Source organism: Symphodus melops, assembly GCF_947650265.1.
Source record: "Symphodus melops genome assembly, chromosome: 10".
NCBI classification, from domain to species: domain Eukaryota; kingdom Metazoa; phylum Chordata; class Actinopteri; order Labriformes; family Labridae; genus Symphodus; species Symphodus melops.
In genome coordinates this window covers 27,219,204-27,244,958 of record NC_136700.1, presented here as the reverse complement: position 1 = coordinate 27,244,958, position 25,755 = coordinate 27,219,204, and the positions used below count along the sequence as shown (strand labels likewise).

General features: G+C 46.7%; 3 protein-coding genes and 1 long non-coding RNA gene across 5 annotated transcripts; 1 reads left to right on the top strand and 3 right to left on the bottom strand.

Moving 5' to 3' along the window:
- Window positions 1-859: 859 nt before the first annotated feature.
- cuedc1b (CUE domain containing 1b) lies at window positions 860-10,188 on the bottom strand. 2 transcript variants are annotated; one of them, XM_079354910.1, is made up of 11 exons: window positions 10,076-10,188; window positions 7,384-7,999; window positions 7,029-7,156; window positions 6,581-6,707; window positions 5,722-5,983; window positions 3,706-3,771; window positions 3,509-3,589; window positions 3,127-3,220; window positions 2,187-2,245; window positions 1,991-2,060; window positions 860-1,284 (listed from the first exon to the last, which is right to left on the bottom strand). In XM_079354910.1, coding segments are annotated over exons 2-11 (1,185 nt in total). In that variant the 5' UTR covers window positions 7,681-7,999; window positions 10,076-10,188; the 3' UTR covers window positions 860-1,283. The 2 variants fall into 2 exon arrangements, with proteins under 2 accessions (XP_079211036.1, XP_079211037.1); XM_079354911.1 differs by having other exon boundaries at window positions 1,991-2,057.
- On the top strand, window positions 2,253-3,119 carry LOC306831049. The gene is made up of 3 exons (XR_013780050.1): window positions 2,253-2,522; window positions 2,559-2,930; window positions 2,996-3,119. It is a non-coding gene; the product is annotated as an uncharacterized lncRNA (long non-coding RNA).
- A 609-nt stretch (window positions 10,189-10,797) lies between the features above and the next one.
- Window positions 10,798-21,785, bottom strand: akap1b (A kinase (PRKA) anchor protein 1b). Its single transcript, XM_079353551.1, has 11 exons — window positions 21,656-21,785; window positions 17,355-18,727; window positions 16,773-16,897; window positions 16,423-16,549; window positions 16,220-16,347; window positions 15,753-15,930; window positions 15,455-15,605; window positions 15,212-15,279; window positions 15,054-15,127; window positions 14,691-14,756; window positions 10,798-13,648 (listed from the first exon to the last, which is right to left on the bottom strand). The coding sequence occupies exons 2-11, from the start codon at window positions 18,700-18,702 to the stop codon at window positions 13,586-13,588; spliced, it is 2,328 nt and encodes a 775-aa protein (XP_079209677.1). The 5' UTR covers window positions 18,703-18,727; window positions 21,656-21,785; the 3' UTR covers window positions 10,798-13,585.
- A 1,381-nt stretch (window positions 21,786-23,166) lies between these two features.
- On the bottom strand, window positions 23,167-25,419 carry LOC306830657 (cartilage intermediate layer protein 2). The gene is made up of 5 exons (XM_079354249.1): window positions 25,322-25,419; window positions 24,980-25,151; window positions 24,312-24,421; window positions 24,052-24,226; window positions 23,167-23,358 (listed from the first exon to the last, which is right to left on the bottom strand). The coding sequence occupies exons 3-5, from the start codon at window positions 24,397-24,399 to the stop codon at window positions 23,247-23,249; spliced, it is 375 nt and encodes a 124-aa protein (XP_079210375.1). The 5' UTR covers window positions 24,400-24,421; window positions 24,980-25,151; window positions 25,322-25,419; the 3' UTR covers window positions 23,167-23,246.
- Between the last annotated feature and the right edge of the window lie 336 nt (window positions 25,420-25,755).

The window sequence follows — 25,755 nt, the reverse complement described above, 5'->3', positions numbered from 1 at the left end:
TCGATTCTTCTCGTGGCGATCGTCCAATCGGAGGCTTCTTTATCCTCACACACAGACACATCCATGGTTCATGTGGAAATGTCATCGGCGTTAAAAGTATGGCGTGATGAGCTGAGATATGGCAATGCAAATTGATATTTATGGCTTCGAGAACGTTTAATCGCGGAGGTTTGGCGAGCTGGCAGATGATCAGCAGAGTGAGAAGTGACGCTGTGGAGGAACTGATTCACACGAGTTTGGTTTGTGAGGCTCGGTGAGGAGAACAGCGCCTGTTACAACACTTTCCATCCACAATGCATCCGGAAAATAATCAAGTTTCTGCTAGTTGCACTTCCAAACATTACAGCATGTGGTGCTTTTATTTTGAAGGGTACAACAACTGAAGTGTGGCGCTTTTATTTTGAAGGGTACAACAACTGAAGTGTGGCGCTTTTTATTGATGAGCTGTTCTCAGAGGCTTGTCAATAAACAATTCGTGCTGAGACGAATAAAAATTGTCCTTGGTGTTGACACAGGTCAAAGGTCAACATGTCAATCATGATGTGAATATTATCTGACGGAGGAGAGAGAGAGGAAAGCTGCGTTGGGAAATCTTAACCTTTGACCTCTAGGACAGAAAGGGAAATGTCCCTCCGGTTTGTGCGAAAATATCTAAATTTTCATGATCAGGAATAAACTGTTGTGTGAGCCGATGTGGAGTGATTGTGAAATCATATGGCGCCCCCTGGTGGAACTCGTCGCTCTGATTTCAAAGATGCCATGCACAGCCTCTACCTGTGTTCTGCTTCGTCTCCTCCTGTCCAGACAAACCAAACGATGGTGGAATCATCGCTCCTGTAAACGTGATCAGCTGGTTATCGTGTGCGTGCAGCCGCGACTTTAACGACCGCAGAATTCGGACACATTAGAAGAAATTCAGTTACACGACCCTGACGCTGAAAAAAGACAAAAATATTAGAGTCGGGTTTTAAGAAAACATGGTATAAAAGCTCTACATGGTTTAGTGTATATAAAGGGGCGTGTGCACTCGGAGCTGCCCGGCCTGAGGGAGCCAATCAGAGCCTCGCAGTCTGCTACTGACAGGGTCACCGCGACACTCGTGCTCCTGCCCGTCTAAAGGAAGCCGTTATAAGAACATATCAACAGGTTATACATTTACAGTACTGGGACCAGTCCTCTCCCAGCCCACCACGGCCACTCTCACTCAGGGGAACAAGGGAGGGGACAGGAAGAGCTGCAAGGCCGTCGCCATGGAAACCCTGATATAGTGCAGCCCGGGACGATCTGAAAACCAGAAGAGAGACGGCGTGAGCGGGAGGTGTTTCATACACAGATTTTTATTTGTAGCTTTCAGACAAAGAACTCCTGGTGCACGAGAACAACAACAACAACAACAACAATGCCCGAACGGCGCCCATTGGAGTCTTTCTGATTCAGAGTTTACCAACTTGTTTATCAGGAGCCAGAAGTAACCATACTGGGACCAGAGTGTGGCGCTTCAGAGGAGCGTGGGTAAAGTGTCTGAGGCTATTCATTGGCTAATCAGAGCAATGCAAACGGGACAGAGAGCGCCGTTTCAGGCCGTGATGTTTCTTTATCTGAATGTCGTGGCGGCGTAACGGGGGGGGGGGGGGGTGCTCCTCCTGTTGTTTGCTAATTCAATATCTTCTTTTATTTCTTTAACTCTTTCAAAATCACAAGCTCAGCTGGCTCTGACTCAGCTGGCTCTACTGGTTGAGCTCCGTCTTCCCCTCAGCACGCTTATCGTCTCTTTCTCAGACTGAAAACTGAACTTTGAAACTCTGATTTATAGGCTTTTAAATCTCATTGTCGGGAGCTCGTCCTCTATGCTGCCACCATGTTGAAGGTGCACCGTAGGCTCTGATAAATAAAGAGGGTTAGGGATGTGACTCTGAACTCAGGAGGATTTCAGGGCAGAGCGTGGTAACAGAGAAGAGGAAGGAGGTCACAGGAGTGAGGAGGACCTCACCATGATAAGTTGTCGCTCCGCTGTTCGTTCTCTTCCTGAGTGTTTGCTCTTCGTGGCCGACCGTCTTCTTCTGACAAAACACACAAACATGAAATCAACAAAAACTCACTCAGCTCAGTTTGAACGCACACAAGTAGATTTCTTCAAACGTTTCATGGCATGTCTGCTGTTGCCATGGTGATGGAGGGTCTCTTACCACAGGGGTTTCCCTCCACATCATCCAGGAGGTTGGCTGTAGAGTTGGCCGTGCCCAATCTGAGAAAGAGTTCAGCTAAGAACTGAAAACATGTTTGTGGAGAGGAGGTCACGGAGGGAGGTCAAGGAGAGGTCACGGAGGGAGGTCAAAAATAGGTCACGAAGGGAGGCCAAGGAAAGGTCACAGAGGGAGGTCAAGGAGAGGTCACGGAGGGAGGTTAAAAAGAGGTCACGAAGGGAGGCCAAGGAAAGGTCACAGAGGGAGGTCAAGGAGAGGTCACGGAGGGAGGTTAAAAAGAGGTCACGAAGGGAGGCCAAGGAAAGGTCACGGAGGGAGGTCACGAAGGGAGGCCAAGGAAAGGTACGGAGGGAGGTCAAGGAAAGGTCACAGAGGGAGGTCAAGGAGAGGTCACGAAGGGAGGCCAAGGAAAGGTACAGAGGGAGGTCAAGGAAAGGTCACAGAGGGAGGTCAAGGAGAGGTCACAGAGAAAGTTCACAGAGCTAGGTCACAGACAGAGGTCAAAAAGAGGTCACGAAGGGAGGCCAAGGAGAGGTCACGGAGGAAGGTCACAGAGAGGTCACGGACACCGGATAAAGAGCCAGAGAAGTTTGATGGTTAACATTAGAGTTTCACACGGAGAAGTGAAACAGGTCAAAGTATTTTAACATGTAAAGTTCATTCATTGCTTGACGAGAAGTTTTTAAAGTAAAAGTTTTAATCAGACATCAGTTTGACCTCTGCTGTGTGTGCGTCTCATTTCTCTCTCCAGACATCATGAACTTCACAGACTGCAGGAAATGAAAGCTGAGCTGGAAGTAGAAGTTTGAAGGATTCAAAAAGAAACCATCCAGAACATGTTGACAGGAATCATTTCCTCCCTGTTGGCGTCTTTACTGACTTACACACCCGAGTTTGTCAGCTGATGTGAAGCAAAGGATACGAGTGGTGCTTCAGGAGCGTCTTCCTTTTGGACTTCCTCCTCTTCGTCTTTTCAGAGAACGTTCTGGCGATTTCAAACAGCTTCTTCCTGGTAGCTGAAGGCCACAAAAAGATGTTCACGTCAGTCATGGTTTAGTTTAGGGTTTTTTTTTAGTTTATTTGAATGAGAAACATTAATCTCAGAAGAGAAGAAAAGCTTCGTACCAGAGTTAGCTAACAACTAGCTAATTTTCATCTGTTTAATTCCGATGGAGGGAACTTTTATTTTAAATTACTTCAAACATGTTTAGGCGTGTTTCCAGTTGACAATATTGGCCCCAACATAAACAGAAAGCGTGGAGGACGATTGCCCTCACAGCAGAGGTGTTTAAGATCAGACTTACATTTGCCCATGTGTTTGAGTTTGTCCCTGAACATGGCGTCATCGGAGACAGCCTCCATTGCAGCTGCAGAGTACTGTTCTCCTGCACACAGACACAGCAGCACGATGCACACTTACAGTACAGAATAACACTCAAAGCACCTGTGCAGGTATTTAGTGTGTGAGCTGAGCAGAGGAAGCTGGATGAGTGATATCTACCTGAAGAACTCTCCATGCTAGATGAATGATTGGACTTTGATTTCTTTGACTCATACTTCAAGCGATCTAAAAACAGAGAGCAGATGTTATGAACACTGATGATGTGATGACATCAAATACAAAAATCATCCCGAGCTTCAACTGAGCTGGGATTTAGAACAACAATGGAAGCCTTCCATCGGAAGCCGGGAGATGTACCTCGCAATTTCCAAATAGTCCGTGCGGGCTTCTGGTTCCAGATCAGCTGATTAGAGTTTGTTAAATCAACTCTGAGTCAGTTCACTCGGTGTTCAACGCATGCACCACGAGGAGAAAAAGCCCTGATACTATGATTCACCATGGCAACAGGTGAGAAAAAAGAGGTTTAACCTCCATCTCCACGTGGACACACAAAGAATATGAACAGGTGAAGAGAAAAAGAAAGAGTGCTGCAGGTCGAAGGAGGAGAAAACAGCTGCTCACATCAGCACGTCATGAAATCTGTTCAAATTTCAGCAAAATTGGTTTTAAAGCTCAATTATATTTTCTTTAAGATTCAATCCAGCAGGAAAAAAAGTGACTTTAAAACAGAATGAAACATGAGAAGAAACTGGGCTCATGGTGGGATTTGACTCCTATCTGAAACAAAGTGTTGATTCTCTTTAAAGCTGCTTTCACACACACACACACAGGCTCAATGTGCTCTCTTTATCCTGTTTCCTTTATTAGTCTGAATTAAATGAACTTCTCCTGACCTGAATGTAGATTCTTATTCTGTGAGGAGTAATGCAGGCTCCTCCTCTAAAGGCTTCATTTCTACACCTGACAGAGAACATTCAAACCGGCTGGATCTGTGTTCAGACAAACGCTTTATACTGAAGGAAACAACCAGGACATGAAGCAGCGTTTCTGGCTCTGAAAGAGGAGACGGAGAGAAACTCATTGAAGACAGACTCGGTTACCATAGTAACGGACTCAGAGCTAAAGTGGCCTGGCTCTCTGGAACAGAAAACCCAGACTGTCCCTTACTTCAGGGTGAACTCACTCAGAGTTTGCGCTAAACCTGATTTCTGAAACGGACCCCTGGAGTCTGTTTCTTGCGTCTTATTCGACCGGACGCTCTGTGCGTTTATTTCTCCGACTTCCTGTCTGGGTCGATCTATTCTGTCCAGCTCTGTGGAGCGCATTTAAAACAGGGCAGAGAACAGTGACGCTCCTGGCACGCTCTGGAGATGGACCACGGCGCTCGCTGTGGAAACTGACCAGAGTGGCAGCGAGCAGCGCCACAATGCGTGACGCTGACGGACTGTAGCACACACGGACTTTGTGGAAATTGTGGATTAGACTGGAAAATGGAGACAAGCGGAATTAATTCAGTCCAAGTCAAGAAGAAGAAAGAAGAGTTAAACAACCCCGAACTATGAACGCAGCTTCATAGGACAACGCTAAAGTTGGAAATTTATTGAATTAATTTAAACAACAAAATGGCCGCTCACAGATGAACAAGGCGAAGACCATACGATGAGATTTTATTGTTTCTTGTGGCGATAATTGAGCATGGGAGTCAGCCTCTAGTGGACACAGGGGGAGCTGCAGCTTTGGGCATTGTGGCTCCTCAGGTTTTAACTGTGCCCACCATGAGATGTCACATTATGAGAAATCCTGAGACCAAACACAGCTGGAATCTGGATTCTGCTTTTGAACATTTGAGCTGATCGACTCTTTCATGCTCGTAGCTTTGGGATGCTTATTGTTACTGTTTGGTTAAAATCATGTTTGAGATTCATGACTTGGACTGAAGTCATTCTAGAGAGACACGGACTGATGATGGGAATAAAAAGGAAGGCTGAGGAGTTTTCTATGGAGACTAATGCCCTGTTTAAAAAGTCCTTCTCTGAAACTCCACAGGGAACCTTTCGCTCATCAGGAGCTACGACAATAAGAGTTTACTGAAGAACCAATACCAAACAGAGTTAGCTGTTTGGTATTGGACCAAAGAGCAGGTCTCTCTGGAGAATCTCTCGTTCACACACGTACCTCGCTCCAAGGCAATGAGGAACTCGCGGTTGCGTTGTAGCTCTCTCATAAACTCCTCGTTCTGGAGAAACAGGGCGATCCGCTCGTCTTCTAAATACTGCTTCAGCTTCTTGTCTTGTTCTGTAGCTCCTGCGTTCAGACCTGAACCTCCTGTGGTCCCTGCAGCTCCAGACAAAGACCCGGACCCGGCTGTCCATTGGCTTACTGAAGACACCGAGGAGGAGGAGGAGGATGAAGGCTGAGAGAGGCCGCTCTGAGAGCTCTGTGGTGGGAACAAGAGTTTAAGGTCAATCACGGTTCTTTTTCGTGGGTAAATAATGAATTGATTGCCACAAGATGGACAAATCTCTGGTTGAGTTTTCCTGGGGGGTTTTTCTACGTCTGTGACTGCAGAGGTCTCGTGCACCAGTGACTTGTTACTGGTTTTTTATGAACTATTTTGATGGATATTTTGACATTTTTATTCATTTTAGCACTGTGTCTTCTGTTGGCTATCCTGTCAATAAAGGATTATCTTATCCTATCTTCAATCCCTCCACCAGTACTAACACAAACTCCCCAGCTGAAGTCTGACTGGTTTCTCTAACACATGGAGGCCAATGGAGACCTATGGAGAGCAATGGAAACCAAAAATGGGACTCAAACATTACGCAACACTTCAATGACACTTGGACAGAGACATTTGTAAAAACACTGTAACGGTCCTTTAACTAATGCAATCACTAGTCTGTAACAGGAAACAACCAGCCAGGTATTGATAACTCCTAAAGAACCACGAGAAAGAAATCCTGCTCCTGAAGATACTCCACAATAGTCATGTTGAAATAGAAAAACAAAACATTAAATAATATGAACTCACCTTAATACTGTCGAGCTGTTGGGGCAGGATCCTCAGGAAATCATCGGGGAGGTTTCCAAGCAAAGGAGGGTTCCAGTTCCTGTAGCTCCTGACCTGCTGGTGACCTGGAGGAGGTTCAGCTTCAAATCTGAGAGGATCAGGGGTGACAGGAAACAACCAGACTGCATTACAGTTACATGAACAGCACTTCAACCTGTTAAAAGGTGAATCTGTTAGTATGTATGAATGTATCACCCCTCTATCCTCAGCAGCCTGCGATGATGCAAAATGCTGCTGTTCAGAAAAAGATCTGAAGCTTTTTGGGAAAAGGAGGGCGGGATGGACGACTATTCAAAAACACGACCAGGTTTCTTCATGAAAATGGACGAACTGTCCCTTTAATGTCTCAGTGGTGAATGTGAAATCTGTCAGGGAGCAGAAAAACCCTATCTCTGTTTCTGTTCCTTACCTGGGCGGGGGTGTGGGTGGAGCTTCTGGGTACTTCCTGTCATAAATGTGCATGTCATACGTTGGTGGAGAGTAGACGGGCGGCGGTTCCTCGTCTGAACTGTCGGGCTCTAGTGTCCGATCCAGAATCTGGAATCAAACAGAGACACACAGTTTGGTTTCTCAGGACGCAGACTCACGTAGACTCCTTTGATCTGCTTTTATTTTGGTACAAAGCCTGATAACTTCCTGTCACTGAGTCTAGATGTTTGAACAAAAGATACACAGAGCAATAAAAAGGGGGGGTGAAAATCCAGCCCCTCAGGTCTACATTAATCCTCCCCATTGTTTGGGTGCCCTTGGACCTCCCCTCTGACCTCTGCTGGAATGCTGTCATCGGAGTCGGAGCTGTCATCAGAGCCCTGACCATCGATGCTCATCTGCAGCAGCTGGTCGATGGTGGCGTCCACCGCTCCGTTGTTGGAGCGCAGCACGCACTCGATGACCTCGTAGTCCATGGTGGGGAACATGGTCTTGAAGTCCTCCATGGCCTGGTTGAACTCCAGGCGTCGGACCTGCCTGTTGGACCGACTGTTGTTGAGCTGACCCTGCCCTCCGCCGCTGCCACTTCTGGAGCCGCCATTGCTGCTGCTGCGCCTGAACAGGCTGGTCATCCTCTGGGCCGGGCTGCCTCCTGATTGGACGGCTCTTCTTCTCTGAAACCAACACGAGCACTGCGGCTCCCGTCACTCTCTCTTCTGTTCGCCGTCTCCTACTCACTTTCTCATTCTAACACAAACATGGCAGTCAGTCGCTGGGAGCTCAGAACAGCTAGAGACCCGCCCCCTCCACAGCTACTCGTTATTCAGCTGCATCCAACATGGCTGACGGCGTTTCAGGGTGTGTGAGGACAAAAAGTCAAACGTCCGAGTTTCTGTCAACAAGTGAGATTCCACCAAAGAGAGTTCATGGCTACGTCAGCATCATCAGCACCTGCAGAGAGAACACGGACAGCATGTCAACAACCAGACCTGAACCAAACAATGACTCACTCAAATGTTCTGACAAAGCTGCCTGTGATTGGACGAATGACTGCGCGGTCAGGCTCAGGTCATGACAGGGTGAGCACGGGAAAATGGCTGAGTAACCTGGGACATGTAGAGGCTGGCTGTAGCTGCTCTCAATTAATCCCTGCCTCACAGAAGGGGGGGGGGGGGGGGGGGGGGGACCGCCCAGTGCCACATGGCGGTGCCAGGCTCCATCCACAGCCTGCCTTTGATGTAAACAAGATGTCTGCCCTGATAGTGTGGCCCTTGTGTCACACTGAAGTGAGCCTGACAGACCGAGTGAGACTGTGACCTCATTACGGTATCAGACATGCACACGAGTCACACTTCCTGTTCTAAGAACTCCAGATGTTTCTGCACAGGCTTCTTTATTTAAAGCTGAGCTGGTTTTCACAAGTCAGGGATTTCTCATGTTCCACATATTTCATACAGGGAAGTTAAAAAAGGCTCCCTTTGCCTCAAAACAGGTCAGATGGCGTCGAAATATTGACACGGTTTCAGTCACATCACCCATTGGATTCCGAAGAGGCATTCTTCCATCCTGATTGGCTGCGCTGGTCTGATGACACACCACATGAGCCTTCAACATACTGAATGTTTCATTAATGAGTGAATCTTTATGTTTTGTGAAATGATGGTTTATGTCAGTTTTCACGGTTTTTGTGCCAGATCAAATGTTTCACAGTCGGGAGTGTAGCTGGTTGTCATGGTTCCATCCTCTTAAAACAAGTGAGTGGAGAATTTACTTTAGGAACAAAGATTAGAAGCTTTGTCCAATTTTAAAGGAAAATAAAGTATTCAGCAAAATATATTATATTATTATAATATTAGCAACGGAATTCAGACTGTAGTTTACCAATCAACCACCAAGGGAAAACGTAACATAACACCATATCATTGTTATTTCACCTGTGTTATTTATTTACTGTTACTTAACCCATGTTATTTATCCTGTGTTATTTATCCCAGGTTAAATAACACGGGATAAATAACCTGTTATTTAACCCGTGGTTTTTAACTCAGGTTATTTATCTTGTGTTACTTATTTTGTATTATTTAACCCGTGTTATTTATCCAGTTATTTATCCAGTGTTATTTATCCTGTGTTGTTTATCCTGTGTTGTTTATCCTGTGTTGTTTATCCTGTGTTATTTATCCAGTGTTATTTATCCCGTGTTATTTATCCCGTGTTGTTTATCCCGTGTTATTTATCCCGTGTTATTTATCCAGTGTTATTTATCCAGTGTTATTTATCCTGTGTTATTTATCCCGTGTTATTTATCCTGTGTTATTTATCCAGTGTTATTTATCCAGTGTTGTTTATCCAGTGTTATTTATCCAGTGTTATTTATCCAGTGTTATTTATCTAGTGTTGTTTATCCCAGGTTAGACTGTTGAAGTCATTCAGAGGAGCTGACTGTAAGTAGTTAGTCCCAGTAGAGCCGGATATAGGCCGAATTGAAGAGTGGAATAAAAAGAATATTTATATGTTAAAAGTATTTTTAATAACTTTAACATCTTGACTGAGTCACATTTTTATCTTCCTTTAAAGAAGGTTCTGCGCATGCGCCGGAATGAGGTCGCTGCTAACTAAGCTAACGGTTCTGTTTAGCAGCAGTTAGTGGATTATTGTAGCTGCTGTTCTAAATATCTATAAAATATCTATATAATATACATGTTTGGTGACCGTTTACTTTAAAATAATGTCTGGGTGACTTAATGAGACACGGCAGCCATCTTAAACTAGAGAGATGTTAGCTCGCTGAATCAGGCCGCAAACACAAACAGCTTGTTTTATTATTATTATTTATTATCACATTAAAAGCACCAAAGAGACGATTCAGAGGGATTTATTCTAATGTGAGCATGTTAATGAAGAGAGACTATGTGTGAACAGTCAGAACGGGTGAAATAAACGAGGTTAATATAAATACATTACAACACATTATTGTGTGTTATTAGTAATAATGTTCACGTTAATCACGTTAATGCCATTACTCACCGACAGACACGGACAGGAAACACAGAGTTGCAGAGTAGAGAAACGAGCCTGTTATCATAGTGAAACAGAAGCAGACTGTCTGCCGTAAACACACACGGCCTGCCGTAAAATAGAGCGCGTACACAACATGCACGCACGCGCACAGATATATCTATGCGCACGCGCACACACAGGGAAGTGCACGACATCTTTACAGTCAGACACTTATCACAAAATGGAAAATATTGAGATATATATTTTTCTTATCATTTATGGACTGCAGGCTGCAGCAGAGGCTAGCCCCTCCCTCTATAGTGAGAAGGTTGCTGGTTTGAATCCCCGTCTGTCAGGAGCCTCTCTGTATGGGTTCTCTCCGGCTTCCACCCACAGTTCAAACACCTGCTCGTGAGGTTACCTGCTGACTCTAGGGAGGAGCTAACCTAAGTGTGAATGTATCTGTATGCTAGCCTTGTTTGGCTGATGACCAGTCCAAGTATAACCCCGCCTCCCGCCTGATGACACCTAAACAAAGAAGTGGTATTAATAATGGTGTTGTCAAATGAGACAGGGTCAGGGTTGGGTTAGGGTTAGCCCTTAACCCTAACCCAAAAAAAAAGCATGCATGTTAAGTGTGAATCTGCTGCTTGTTTTGGGTTAACTGAGATTGGCATCTCGGTGATGTCATGAGGAAGTGAGGAGACGACATGTTGACACCACAGAAGAAGAACGAGAAGGAAGCCAAACACTTTGAATAACTTTTATTCTTTTCTCTTGACAGATCTGTACAATCAACTGAAGAGGAGCCTAGCAAAAACCTGTACACGGTAAAAGCTTCAACGCAAAGGTCGACTCGCCGTCTAACGGTGACCAGCCGCCCGCCGTGAGTGATGGAGGGCAAGGACAAACCAAACACGATCATGTTCCCTTTATATCTTTAGAAAATTACAGTCAGACTCTTATTTACAGACAAACCAACATCTGGAGTTAGATCAGGGGGCGGGCCTCGGTGAACACTCCGCAAACAATATGGCTACTGCTCCAGATCCAGCGCCACCATGGGACGACCTGTGCCGAGTTCATGAAGGTCAATAATCCCGTTTATCACCGTCACATGATCCACCTTCCTGAGTTCAAACGTATTTCCTGTGACAGGTGGTCAAACGACTGTCGGCGCCACGTGGTTTTAAAACGACCTTTAGTGAGGATAGTGTTGAAAAGAGTTAAAAGAATCTTCAGTCCCGTTCAAACAGCACGCTGCTCTGAGGGAAAGAGAGAGCGCCATCCAAGGGCACAATCATATGTACCACGCCAGATGACCTTTGACCTTCAAAGTCCAGTTCGTCTAACCCTTGTAAGTGCTCTGTAAGAGGCAGGCAGCGCAACGTGACAGACGACGGCTCCTCTTGACACTAGTTTTAAACAATGACAAAGTCAGAGGTCGAGGGTCAGACCTGCAAATGTCCACCATAATGACACGATGGTGTACCAGAGGTCCGAGGTCACTGTGCTGAGCACCGAGGACCATCACACTTCAACGCTGACGGGATAATTGGGTCAACTGTAAGTGCGCCATGTCTAACACGTGATTGGTGCAGTCTGAACGGTGTGCAGGGTTTGACTGTGGACGCCACAGATCACCAACATTCGAGTTTAACAAAGACTCAACGTTTACAAATCTGTCACCGTGACAACGCTCCATATTGCACTGTGATTGGTTGACACACAAAGCTGCCTTTTTGAACCAAATGACTGATTTGTTCAGGCTGACGGAGAAAGACGAAACGTTCGGACAAGGTTCCTCATGTGGTTAAACGCGTCAACGAGTTTCTAACCCTTCAGGTTAATTCAGGCGCCACTTCCTAACCAGCTGTGTAAAAACCACGGTGACGATACCGCCAGCTCATGTTAGCATTCAGCCGCTTATAGCTAATGATATCAGCTAGCTTATAGTCAGGTTGGTGAGGACAGCAATACTAGCTGTCCTCATTAGCAACAACACAGCTTAAGCTAGCATTCAACCAGCTATCACATTGAGCTAGTTAGCAGTATTAGCTTAGAATGTACACCTCGCTAATGCTAAATAACATAATGCTAGCTAAAAGAGATGCTAATAACTGGTTAAGATGACTTGGCTAACTAACATCATTAGCTGCGAGTTTCCCATCCACTGGCGGTGTTAGCGTTCAGCCACTGCTTGCAGTTAGCTTAATTGTAGCAGAATGCTAACATTAGCTTTCGTAGTGTGCGTTTACTTCTAACTCAAGATGCCGTTCATCATTTAGTCTCACTGATCAGGGCACCATGTGGCGGTAGGAGCTTGTCTCTAAACCTGTGAGGTGTTTGGGTTGGATCTCAGAAGTCAAAAGTTGCTGGTGTGACGCTTCACGGTAAACGTCATGAGCGTCTACCATTTAAATTCAACATGGTCACTCTTAGCATTCACTGCGTTTATTAAAGACGTCATTTTAGTGTTGTTTAATCGATGACGCCATCAGTACTGTTAAAATCTGTCGTGTTTCTTTCGCCTTCCAACCAACACGTAGCATGTGGTTATCATCCCGGTGGTGTCCATAGTGTAAACTTGTTAGTGGAACGCCGTTTACTCAATCATGGCGTCATTACCAGCTCTGACGTTCAAGGTTAATGTAAAGCGCCGTTCGTCCTGATAATGGGGCATGTCCAGGAAATAGCATTTCTCTACAATTTCAAAAATAAAAACAGAAACAAAAGTCCTGCAGTCAGCTGATCGTTGGGGGGGGGGGGGTGCTAACATCGCTTTAATCAACAGTATCAAAGATTATAAATCAGTGCACACACATTCAGCAGCAGAAGAAACACTCGCCACGCCCACCACACAACCTTTTCCACGTCTTCATGTTCCAACGAGGAAACGTGAAGTAACCTTCCGGTCCAACGCGGCGGCTTCAAGGATAAAGACGCCTGGTTAGAATGTTAGTTTGAACTCTAAAGCGGCGAGTATGTCTGAGTCAGTTATTCTTTCTGGACTTTAAAGAGCGGACACGTGGGGATGATGAACTTCTGATGAACGCCATCCTGTAAATAATCTGAGAAACGTTCAGAGGTGAGGAGCTCAGCTGTTTGACTGTGACGCAGGACGAGAAAGGTAGTCCCTCGGTCAGAGCGTGATTGAGCGATCCTCACGACCTACAGCCGAGGAGCAAGTGGCGATCCAGTCAGTGAACGTTGGATGGTCGGGGAGCAAATGGTCGGTTGAACCTTTATTGAGTTACAATATAGATTTTTTTTAAAAAGAAAACATTTACAAGTCTTCCCGTCCTAGAAGTTCTTTGAGCGTTCATGTTCAGGACAGGAAGTCGTCTTATTCTGAAGCACACCGAGTTCTCCGAGGATCGATGCCTGAAAACTATTTTTTTTTAATTTCTTTTCAACAAGAATTCGAAGGGAGGGGGGCAAACCAAAACAAACGAAAGAAAACTTTTTAGATCCAGTGGTGGGTGACCTGGTCCTGATGAGGGGGGAGGAAGGTGGAGCTCAGAAGATGTGAGGAGTTCAGAAAGCGTCCACCCAAACCCCCAGACCTCGCTCCGCCAGCGTGCGGTTCACTGAAATCACCTGCAGGACGACAAATGGTTCACATAGTTATAGTTTTTTACACGCACACACACACACACACGCAACGTTAGCATTGTTAGCTCCAGCAGGTGAAGGTGTAACTCAGGTTATTTCACCAAGTTTGCTTAAGCCCTGAAGGGGCGTGGCCTAAGATAACCTCCGTAAGCAATGGGGAATCATTTTGTTATTTGCGTTATATGTGAAGTTTGCCTTTTGAAAAAGCACGGCCATGTTTTTGTGTTTGTTTACGTCTCAGGAGGTCAAAAGTTAATCCCACATTATATTAAAGTGTAAGCCTTTATTTAAAATGGTAAAAAATAATTGAGGATTGTTTTTTTTTTAACATTTATTTTTGGCCTTTGTTATAGATAGGAAAGTGGATAGAGGCAGAAATCAGGGAGAGACATGCGGGAAATAAGCCACAGGCTGGATGCGAACCCGGGCCACCCGCGCGAGGACTGAGCCTCAATACATGGGCCGCGCGCGCTACCGCTGCGTCACCAGCGCGCCTGTAATTGAGGATTGTTTTTATTGGTCTTTTTTTTTTTTTGTATGTGACTTCGAGATGGCGAGCTTAGCCTGACTGATCCTGAAATGGTTATTTAAGTTGTTTGGATTTGTTGTGTTTGACTTCCTGCTTTTTAAAAAACACCTTTTACACCAACACGTCTCCATGTTTCAGGGTTCAGATCTTAACACTGAAACGCCATGGCGTGCCAATGATAAGCTATCCGTTCACGGAAACCTTTTACATCCAGAGCATCGACGGCGTGACATCAGACGAGCGTAGCCTTAATTGATCAGAGTTGAATAATTAATTCTGGTGAGGGTGTTTCATTGCTAAGTCAACTGAACGCCACATCTCAGGACTCGTGGTCACGTCGGACCTTGTTCTGTCTGTTATTGTTTTTTTTGTTTTTTATTTTTTTATTTTTATAAAATCGGATCTACAGACGAGCATTGTTAGCGTCTTCAGCTTCGTACCCGCCCTCTTTTCAAGGTGAAACTTTGAACGTCCACATACGTCAGGTGTTTGACATACCTCGTCTCCCACCATGTTCCACAGGTGCACCAGGGGGAGGCCCGTGTTGTTGTCGTAGTTGGAGACCTTCAGGAGACAAAGATGGATGTTAGAACAGTCATTTGATCCGGACTAAACAGAGGTGCATTGTGGGTTGACAACATTTACAGAGATCATTTAGCCTTGCTAACACCAGCCTTCAGGTTTTACCTCTGCGTCAAAGCTACAGCACCGACTGGTGGTGATTGGCTGCATGAGAGAACATGTGACTAATTCTGGAGCTCGACAAAGTGCCAACTGAACCAAATGAGAAATGCACTAAGGACGGAGCTTCACGCCACCGGACTGTGAAAGCGCCCTGAGTCTCTGACACCGTCTTCTCACCTGTGCCAGCAGCGCCGCTCCTCTGGTCATCTCCTCCAGCGCTGACGTGGCGTCGGCTGAGAAGCGATCCTCTCCTGATCAGACACGTTTGAAAACACACAGTAAGACTCTGCACAGACTCAGACACCCACACCTCGCTCACCTGCTCGTGGTCATACCTGGAAGAGGTGCGATGTTGTCGAGTAAAACCTCGGCACCTTGAAACGGAAGTGTCACGAAATCAGACCTGCAAAATAAAAACACATTTCCTCTTTTACTCTGAAAAGAAGCGGCCACTTCCTCTTTGTTTCCTCATGAGAAAAAACTGCAGTCATCTTTGTAGTTACAGAAACCGCCACTAGAGGTCAGTGAGCTGCTCGCTCACCTGATGGATGAGACTGTGTGTGACCTTTGACCCTCACCTGATCTGTCGCAGCGAGTCGATCTTGACTCGGTCGTAGCCTCCGTAGTCGACATATCTGATCTCAACTTCGTTCGTCTCTTTGTAGAAGGTGATCACCTGAGCTCGCCACCACGCTCCCTCCACCGCCGGCGCCGCACAGATCACGCCAACTACACACACACACATCAACAGGAAACCACATTTAATTTGACTTCACATGAAACACCAAGCGCCTGATTCCTGCTGGACTCAAACCAGACCAAGCCTAACCCGCCCCCTGACTGGTAACACATTTAGCCTTCAGGGCAGATTTTTACCTTCAGCAGGTGAGGGCAGCGCTGGCGTGCCCGGCTGCGAGTAGCACAGGAACATCTGCTGGTCGAGGCTCCGCAGGGCGTGGTACGTGGGGTGTGTGTGCTGCTGGACGAAGACGTGACCGGCCGACACGATGTTCACCACGATGACCTCCACCGTCACGCCGCTGGGAAGCAGGAGCTGGAGAGGACAGAGGGGGTCAGTTCAGATCAGGACCCTGATCCTGTTGCTCAGAGGGGGGTCAGTTCAGATCAGGACCCTGACCCTGCTGCTCAGAGGGGGGTCAGTTCAGATCAGGATCCTGACCCTGCTGCTCAGAGGGGGGTCAGTTCAGATCAGGACCCTGATCCTGCTGGGGGGGGGGGGGGGGGGGGGGGGGGGGGGGGCTAGGGTCATCCCATAAATAAGCACCATGTTCAATTTCATAATGAGATGAGTGGCGAGTTGTGCGCTGAGGGGCGTGTCTTACCCATGAGGTCATAGGAAGTGATGGTAAGGTGAGGGGGGGCGGAGGCGGGGCGTAAAGGTTGGTCAGGTCCAGATCTTTGAACTTCTTCCCGATGAGGGACAGAGCTTTGTCGACCTGCTGCTGCGAGCCTGTGGAGAGCAAACACGGGTCATGTGATCTGTGTGACCACAGGAGGACTCGAGGGGAAGCGTGCGGGTTCTCACCCTCAACGTGGCAGATCTGAAACTCTTGCGTGTAAGGCAGCGTGGAGATATAGATCTTGGCGCCCGAGTTCTGCTTCAGGAAGCTCACGTATCTCCCCTGTTTCCCGATTAACCTGCCGACCAGATGCTGCAACAGAAACACAACACGCCATTAACCCGACAAGCATGAGTCACGCATCAGAAGATTAAGGCGGAGCCTCGGTCCAGCCGTCTCTGCTCCAACAGTTTCATTGGTCCTCATGAGGACACGTCACAAGGACCAATTAAGGATCGACAGGACAGATAACGAGCTGCTCCACCTGGAGGTCAAACAGTGTCATTGCACACGCAGCAGGTGTGTTCTAACTCACCTTTGGCACCTCGATTTCCCAGATACTGAGCTCCGAGCTGGAGGACGCCGTGTGGTTACTCTGACCGTCGCCGAGGCCCATCGTGCATCCGCTGTCCACCGAGTCCATACTGTTCACATCCGAGCCTGCAGAGGACACAATACACCTTTACCCGTGACCTTCACCTGCTCGCCCTTCACCTTTGACCTCCACCTGCTCCCCCTTCACCTGTGACCTCCACCTGCTCGCCCTTCACCTGTGACCTTTACCTGTAACCTCCACCTGCTCGCCCTTCACCTGTGACCTTTACCTGTAACCTTCACCTGTGACCTCTACATGCTCGCCCTTTACCTGTGACCTTTACCTGATCGCCCTTCACCTGTGACCTCTACATGCTAGCCCTTCACCTTAACCTTTACCTGTGACCTCCACCTGCTCGCCCTTTCCCTGTGACCTTTAACTGTGACCTCTACATGCTAGCCCTTCACCTGTGACCTTTACCTGCTCGCTCTTTACCTGTGACCTCTACATGCTAGCCCTTCACCTGTGACCTTTACCTGTGACCTTCACCTGCTCACCCTTTACACAAATGGAGAGCCTCACCTCCGGACTGGTCCGTCTCCTCACACGCCCCATGCGATCCGTTCCTCAGTCCCGTTCCGTTCAGCCTTTTTATGTCTCCAGCAGCATCCACTGAAGTCTCCTCCCCTTCGGCCTGAATCGTTTCCTCTGCCGCCAACTCTACCCGTGACGGCGTCTGGGAGGTTTCTCTCGCCGACAGGTCTGTGACCTGGATGATGTCCGTGTGGTTGTCAAACATGTTGTGGAGCAGCTCCTCACTGCTGACACCGTCCTCGGAGTGACACGTGCTGCAGGCCGAGTCCTCGGCGAGCGCCGCCCCCAGCTTGTTGTTGAGCAGAGACGAGCTCTGAGACGGCGGCCAGTGCGTTCTCTGTGCACCGAGTGTCTGATGAAACTCTGCGGGCTCCCATCCTGCAGCCGAGGAGATGCCGTTAGACATCCCCTCCTTATTGCTCAGCAGGGGGAGCTGCTCTGCTGTGATTGGCTCCTGTTGGGAGCATAGTCTGCGGTCCGTTACCTGGCTGCTGGTGATACCGAGGACTTCCTGGGTGGCGGCCGAAATGACCTCAGTGATGAGTCCAGCTGCCAGAAGCTCTAAATCTGGCTCCTGGACGGTCTCTGGCGAGTGGGCCAAGGTGTCCTGGATGGCGTTGAGGGAGGGGAAGGCTGGCGTGCTGGTCAGGATGTGTTGGTGTAAATCCTGCGCTGAAGGCGGGGTCTCCAGAGAATCAGCCTCTGATGGGGTCACTCTGTGGACTCTGGCGGGGGTCAGGGTACAGACCAGCATCTCTTCCTGTGCATTTACAGTGCTGTGCTGCTTTGAGACCTCCCCCTCAGGCTCTGGCCGCTCTGCGTCAGAGAGGGGGGAGGAGCTTGACACTTTGGTAGACTGTGAGGACATGGCAGCCTCCTCTGATGGCGCCGTGGCGTGATCGTTGACTCTGTGCGCCTCCGATAGCGAGCTTCTCTCTGGGTGTTTCTGTTCCTTCAGTGACACCTGTAACTCTTCTTCTTTCCCAGGTGACGTCTGAGCGGAGAGGGGCGGGGCTCTGTCCAGGTGATGAGCAGCGTCCGCACATATTTGCACCGCTTCCGTGGAAACGTGTGTTCTCTGGTTCCCGCCCTGTGCAGGTCTGTGGGCGGAGCTAACTGTGTCCTTTGTAGGGCTCTCTGTGCCTTTCTCCACCAAGCCGTTGCTCCCATCTGTCGGAGACGTTCTCAGGCCCATGGCGGCGGCGGCGGTGGCCCCCTCGGGACCATCATGGCCTATAAGCCGGTCTTTCTTCCGTGAGATGTACCACCACCAGCCAATCAGTGCGAGGACTCCGGGCAGCGTGTAGGGAACGACAGAGCGAAACCTCAGCGGCATTTCCTCAGGACGCTAACAGCTACACCTGGAAGGTAGAAACACACGTCAGGTCTTTATTCTCTCGACTTCTAGACGCTCAGCGGCTCAACAGGAACTCTGAACACGAGCACAAACATCTGACCACGACGACCTCGGCTGACCTTCAAGAGGTCAACCGAGAGAAAAAAAGAAATCCTGAAAGAACTCAAAAAGCAAAAAAAACAAACAGGAGTCTGTGTGTGTGCGCGCGTGTGTGTATCTGTGTGTGTGTGTGTGTGTATCTGTATCTGTGCGTGCGTGCGCGCGTGTGTGTGTATCTGTGCGTGTGTGTGTGTGTCTGTATCTGTGTGTGTCTGTGTGTCTGTGTGTGCGTGTCTGTATCTGTGCGTGTGTGTGTATCTGTGCGTGTGTGTGTATCTGTATCTGTGTGTGTGTGTATCTGTGTGTGTGTGTATCTGTGTGTGTGTGTCTGTGTCTGTGTGTGTGTGTATCTGTGTGTGTGTGTGTGTGTGTGTTAAAACAGGATCATTGGACACATCTTTCCTTTCAGGAACGTGTCACAAGACCAACACGTCTCGCTGTGACAGCAGCTGCTGCAAGCTTCATACATGTACACGTGTGTGTAGGTGTGTGTGTGTCTGCCTGTGTGTGTTTGTCTAGGTAGGTGTGTGTAGGCGTGTGTGTGTAAATGGTGGACTTCTGACCTCTCTGGTGTCTGTGACTCCCACCTGCTCGACGTCATCAACCGTCCCCTCTATAGATAACATGAAGTCACAACGCCACGCTGTTAGACCGCCACACAGCTGAAGCGTATTGGCACTACGGTTCAGTGTGTCTACGTTAGTGTGGCGTTACCCAGAGATACACTGAGAGCAGCAGGCGTACGTTCACCTTGGACAAGGTTACAACAGAAGAACAAACATGGATCCGTCCTCAGGTCAGACCTGCCCGCGTTATAATGACCTCAAAGTCCGCATTCACGCGATGAGCTTGGCGGGCAGATGGGAGGGGCCTGTGGGTGTGTCATAATACTGTTACAGCCGCACTACAGGTGACAGGAGTGAGACGTTCATACCTGGCTCCTCTTACCGTAAAGTACACGGCAGCATGCGCTCTGTAATCTCTGTGAGCGCCCGAAGATCAAAGCGTTGTTTTTTTTCCACGCAGCTTACTAAGCTAGCTGAGCTCATGTTAGCTACAGCAGCATGCTAATCATTCATGTGAGGCTTTCGATAGGCTGGAATAGTGATGACATATTTTTGAAGGCCAACCTGGAAGTAACTACGCTGGTGGTTCCTACTCTGGGATTTAAATGTTTTGGATGATTTCTAAAATAATCTGTGTGTCAAACACACGTTTCTGATGTGTAGCTGTTTAGTTCAGCTGATAATCTTTACAGATGATCATTTACAATGAAGAAGTCAAAAGCTAACGTTATGCTACATGCTAACTACACCACGGTCGGTTGATTTTGACATCACAGACTCCCTAAAGGTCCATGTGAAACCGAGTCTGGTACTCTCAGACTCCCTGAAGGTCCATGTGAGACTGAGTCTGGTTCTCTCAGACTCCCTAAAGGTCCATGTGAGACTGAGTCTGGTTCTCTCAGACTCCCTGTACGTCCATGTGAGACTGAGTCTGTTACTCTCAGACTCACTTGAGGTCCATTTGAGACCAAGTCTGGTACTCTCAGACTCCCTAAAAGTCCATGTGAGACCTAGTCTGGTACTCTCAGACTCACTTGAGGTCCATGTGAGACCGAGTCTAGTACTCTCGGACTCCCTGTAGGTCCATGTGAGACCGAGTCTAGTACTCTCAGACTCCCTGAAGGTCCATGTGAGACTGAGTCTGGTTCTCTCAGACTCCCTGTACGTCCATGTGAGACTGAGTCTGTTACTCTCAGACTCACTTGAGGTCCATTTGAGACCAAGTCTGGTACTCTCAGACTCCCTAAAAGTCCATGTGAGACCTAGTCTGGTACTCTCAGATTCACTTGAGGTCCATGTGAGACCGAGTCTAGTACTCTCAGACTCACTGCAGGTCCATGTGGGACCGAGTCTGACACACTCAGACTCACTGCAGGTCCATGTGGGACCGAGTCTGACACACTCAGACTCACTGCAGGTCCACGTAAGACATCAAGTCTAAAGAATTATTGAACATGTTTTAAATTCTTACCACGGGAATCATATATATATATATATAAATCTCTGCAGGATGCATTTCACGACATAACACCAGACATCCCCTTAACATGTCGACGAAATAATCGGACAAAATATTTTCACACCGGGATGAACTGCGTGTTAGCGTCAGAGAGGAGTGAGAGCTCGTGAACACCACACAGACAGGCTGCAGACTTTACAGCACGTGCGTAATCATTAATGTGCTCTTTGCTGGAACTTTCTCACTCTTGGAAAGGGGAAACTCCGAGGATCCTTGAATGCAGCACGCAGCAGGCCGCGGTGTTAGCAGGTTAGCTCACAAAACGTGAAATAATGACGTACAGTAACCTCCTGCATCATTTCCGGTCCCCGTGCCCCGTTCATTAATTCATCCTTTATGTTTAAGGACTTCTTTGATTTACCGGCTCACAGAGAGCTGGACGGACCACTGAGGGCCTGTGTCAGACTGACGCAGGGTTAAAGGACATTCAGAGTCCTCCAGAGTCCTCCACGGGCCGCAGACCTTCATGTTAGCCTGCTAGCCTGTTAGCATGTCTCTCATTATTATAATAACAGGCAGCAGCTATGAGGCTAAGCTAAGCTAGCAGTGTTCAATGACATGATGGGATTACTGACCTCACACACGCGGGATCAGGTCTGGGATCAGGTCTGTGCGGGGCTTTACACTCCACGCACAGTCAGTGTGAGTGTGTGTGTGTGTGTGTGTGCGCGTGTGTGTGAGGGTCATGATGCAGGTGTTCTCCGCGTGCCCCCCTCAGGTGTGTGAAACGCCGCTCTCTGGTACTCACGGTATTTCCCGGTGGTGATCCAGATCCTGGTCTCGGTCTCTGTGAGGAAAGTCAGCCTCTCCTCCCCACGTGCTCACCGACTAGCACCAGTCTAAAAAAAACACACAGCCTAAACAGCTGGTTAAGTCTCGCGATGCCCTAATCAAGTCTCGCGACATCTCAGAATGCGGAATAAACTGTTCATCAATAATCACTTTTATAAGATATTTATATATAATATATCTGTTATTATATTAGAAGGTTAGTCTTCTTATACGTGGCAGACATGTTTACATCTTCATGCTGTTTTGTCTCCTTCATATTAGTCTTTAATTATTATTTGTTTATATTTTTAGTTAAGTGTTAATATTTAATGTTTACATGGGGCCAAAACAATCACATAAAGAGAGTATTTTTTACTATGCACACTGTTTTACACAACAAGCTGTTGACTTGTGTCGTTTTAAATTAAACACAGAAGTTAAATTATTTGTTTTTTAAACATAACTGGACAATAAAACTGATTCTGATTCTTAGATAAATTATTAGAATGCTAACAACATAAAAAAAAACATTTAGCTCATGATCGGTGTCGTCCCTGCAAGCCACCATTTTGAATTTAAAATGTTTTGTTCCTGTTTGAATGTTGCAAAGGATTCACATGACCTCTGAGTGTCTGATCCCTACCCTCAGTGATTCTCAGGATGACGTCATGGCTTCGCCTGCAGACATGAATGTGAAGCCATGAGGCAGCAGCTTCAAACTAAGCTCTTAATTTACAAACAAAACTATTTAAAACTTGGCAAACTTGCTTAGACTCGCCATGGCGACTGCCTGAAAATACAAATATATTTGGAGAAATGCAAAAAAAGAATCTTGTTTTCCTTTTTGATGTTAATTGCTCGTTAATGTGCATAAAAGGCAATGAGGTTAACTAAAAAAGAAGTATGGGGGCTCAGGAGCAGAGCCGGCAGGAAAACATTGGATTGGGCGCCCCAAAATCCTGATCTGTGATTGGCTGTTTGCCTTGTCGGAGGAGGGGCTTTTAGCTCGTTTCAAATTTCCCATCTGACATCCAAACTGAAGAGCTCTTCATCTGATTGGTTGAAAAATATCAGAAATTTGTGTGGTCAGTTTTCATGAGGAGTCGGTGCTGAGGATCACTGTTCTAAATGTTATCACTTTATGAATGAGATAGGAAAGGTTAATAAATGTGATAATGATGTGTTTATAACACACACACCCCCCCCCCACGGCCAGTGATCAGGTTCAGCCCCCCAGGGGGAGAGGTCTGATCACGCCCCTGTATGTGACAGTTTGATGAAAAAATAAAACACAAGATTTAATGACTGTATACTTTAATCATTTCAGAAGAATGTTTTACAGATTCAAGACAGACAGAAACTCTATGAACTAAATAAATAAATAATTAACAGAAACGCTCACAATGTTTGTAACTGAAGGAGAACGTTTCAGGACCAGATGAGTGAGTCTGAGAGGACTCTGGTTCTTCATGAATACTGGACTAACTTCAAACATTTAGCTTTGATTTTTAAATTACATTGACATCTTCGTTACTAAAGTGAAGAAGGTCGTTCGGTCTCCCCAGGACTCAAGTTGAAACGCTACATGGACACGGACATCCAAAGCGTACTTGGTAGTCCCGGCAGCGTCTTCCCTTCTGGTCTCGATTTCGACAGACAAATCCTTTAGTTGGACTGTAGCTGAAAATAAAACAAGAAGAAGAAGATTTGCATTTTTATGAAAACTGTTGACACAATATTAATATATTCAGTTTTCTGACTTTCTTCTGAGCTTGAAATCTTAAACAGTGAGAATCAAAATGTTTGTGATGATCAAAACAGGCAACCTAAAGTTTAAATGTGTCCTAACCCTGACCCAGTCTTAGTCCTCTGAAAGATGTCGGGAGAATAAAGCTGATGAACCAACGAGTCCCGAGTAAGGACACCAGGGGTCTGGACTATGAAGTGAGTTCCACAGACCGGGTTCTCTTTGAGGGATCTGGCTTCACTAACCCTGACATTAGAGATCGTGTTTAACAGTCCTATGAAGCTGGTTATCAACCTAATCGGTCAACCCAAGAGCAAAAAAGTAATCAAGCCTCGTAGGACTGAAAACCATGAGTTAACCATTAAGTTACCTCGCTAACCTCAATCCTGCCTCGTAGTACGGGCCCCTGGACTTTTTTAAAACTTTTTTTATAAACGACCTAATTTGAGATTTGATCTGAAGATCACAGGCTAAATCTTCAAAAGATGTCAAAGTTAAGTAAGAAGTAAATAAATGAACAGTGAAGGGATATATGAGTCCATATCATCTGTTGTAGTTTGTGTCATCAGCCCAAACGTTCAGGAATTAAGGCGATTGAAATGCAGCTTGTTGAATGTGGAGCTTACATGTAGAAGGCCTGCCCCGTGGAGATGGCTGTTTTGTTTGTGTCTGTGGCGAAGACATCGATGTACAGAGGACTTTCACAAATTTCTCCTGGATGATCCTTTCTCAGGTTTCTCAGAAGCTCCCTATCCCCAGATCCACCCGGATTGTCCCGGTTAAACCATGTTGTCCAGCACACTGGTCAGGATCAAAGAGACAGTGTGATTGTTAAGTCACAAGAATAAAAAATCATCTTAAGTGCCTGATTTTGAAGAAACATTACCTTCTTGACTGCAGAAGTTAGAGGGACACATAAAACGAACGCGATAATCTTGACACGTGCCGTTTGTCTGCTCTGAGTTATTACACATGAGGCCTGAGGTTGTGTCAGCTCTGCAGAAAGAAACAAGGAGAATCAATCAGGACGACTTCACTTCAGTAAAAGAGTTGTTAACATCACACCACATCAGGTACAGCAGGAGGAACCAAGGTAAAATCTACAGTCCGTTGCACCAATGAAACTCCTGAAAAATGTAGGTCCTGGCCTTTTCCAGACCAGCATTCACACACATGTCTCACAGTATGAGATTGTTGGTGTCAGAGCTATGTATAAGGGTGTTTCCAAAATACAAACAGTGTCATTATAAAACAGACAACTGAAGCTAGCAGCTCAGGTTAACATGAACAACGCCATGGATCTGCCCACTCGTACACCGTCAATGTTCCAGACCATTACCTGCTGTGTCCACACACAGCAGGAGACTTTTTAAAAAGTCCCTTAATCCAAGGTAACTTTTGAAATTTGAATTGAGTGAGCAGGGCAGGGGACTGTGCATGTTTGAAAGGAGGAGTACACAACATAGACATACCTCCTCAGGCAGAATAAATACAACACATTACCATGGTTTATTGAAAAAATTCACAAGCTTAGATGGTCACTCCTGAACTTACACAGAAATAACATCCCCTGTTTCAGCCACATTGAGTCCGGCTGTAGTTTGGACCTCAATCTGAAGTGGATTATCACAGATCTTTCCTGGGTTTTCATAGCGCAGAAGACTGAGTATCTCCAAGTCTCCAGTTCCACAGGGGTCATCTCTGTCAAACCAGTCTGTCCAGCATCCTAAACAAGTCATAAAGTAAGGAATAAAAAAACTGGACGTCAAATTGGACTGCAATCTCAATTAAATACAACACTTCATTGAGCATGTGTCAAACAATCCACTGAGTCTTAATCCGGTAGTTTATTAAACAATGATTAAATGTAATAATTTGGAGTAATTAGCTGCTTACCGCTGTCTGAGGGATCACCATCAGTCTGCTGGTCGATTTTTGTTGGCAGTCCGGCACTGCTGGTTCTTGGTTGAGTTATTGTAGTGGTTGGAGTGCTGCTGGTTGTTGGGGTTATTGTAGTGGTTGGAGTGCTGCTGGTTGTTGGGGTTATTGTAGTGGTTGGAGTGCTGCTGGTTGTTGGGGTTATTGTAGTGGTTGGAGTGCTGCTGGTTGTTGGGGTTATTGTAGTGGTTGGAGTGCTGCTGGTTGTTGGGGTTATTGTAGTGGTTGGAGTGCTGCTGGTTAAGCCTGGAATTTCTGAGCATTTGGCTGTTTTGAGGGTCTGTCGGAAGGTCAATGTTGTGAAACTCTTTTTAGTGGTTGGAGTGCTGCTGGTTGTTGGAGTTATTGTAGTGGTTGGAGTGCTGCTGGTTAAGCCTGGAATTTCTGAGCAT

Bases quoted from the DNA above. Each gene is read 5' to 3' on its own strand.
- cuedc1b (XM_079354910.1), bottom strand. From the start codon at position 7,680: ATGACCAGCCTGTTCAGGCGCAGCAGCAGCAATGGCGGCTCCAGAAGT. The intron at 3,772-5,721 runs GTACGTGTGTGA...CTCTGTTTTTAG, and splicing joins CCTCATTGCCTTGGAGCGAG to ATCGCTTGAAGTATGAGTCA. The intron at 2,246-3,126 runs GTATCCTTTGCT...ACTCTTTCTCAG, and splicing joins ACGCTCCTGAAGCACCACTC to ATTGGGCACGGCCAACTCTA.
- akap1b (XM_079353551.1), bottom strand. From the start codon at position 18,702: ATGCCGCTGAGGTTTCGCTCTGTCGTTCCCTACACGCTGCCCGGAGTC. The intron at 15,280-15,454 runs GTGAGGGTCAAA...TTTATTTTGCAG, and splicing joins GACTCGCTGCGACAGATCAG to GTCTGATTTCGTGACACTTC. The intron at 13,649-14,690 runs GTATGTCAAACA...GTCGTCCTGCAG, and splicing joins GGAACATGGTGGGAGACGAG to GTGATTTCAGTGAACCGCAC.
- LOC306830657 (XM_079354249.1), bottom strand. From the start codon at position 24,399: ATGTGTAATAACTCAGAGCAGACAAACGGCACGTGTCAAGATTATCGC. The intron at 24,227-24,311 runs GTAATGTTTCTT...GATCCTGACCAG, and splicing joins TAACTTCTGCAGTCAAGAAG to TGTGCTGGACAACATGGTTT. The intron at 23,359-24,051 runs GTAAGCTCCACA...TTTTATTTTCAG, and splicing joins ACGGGGCAGGCCTTCTACAT to CTACAGTCCAACTAAAGGAT.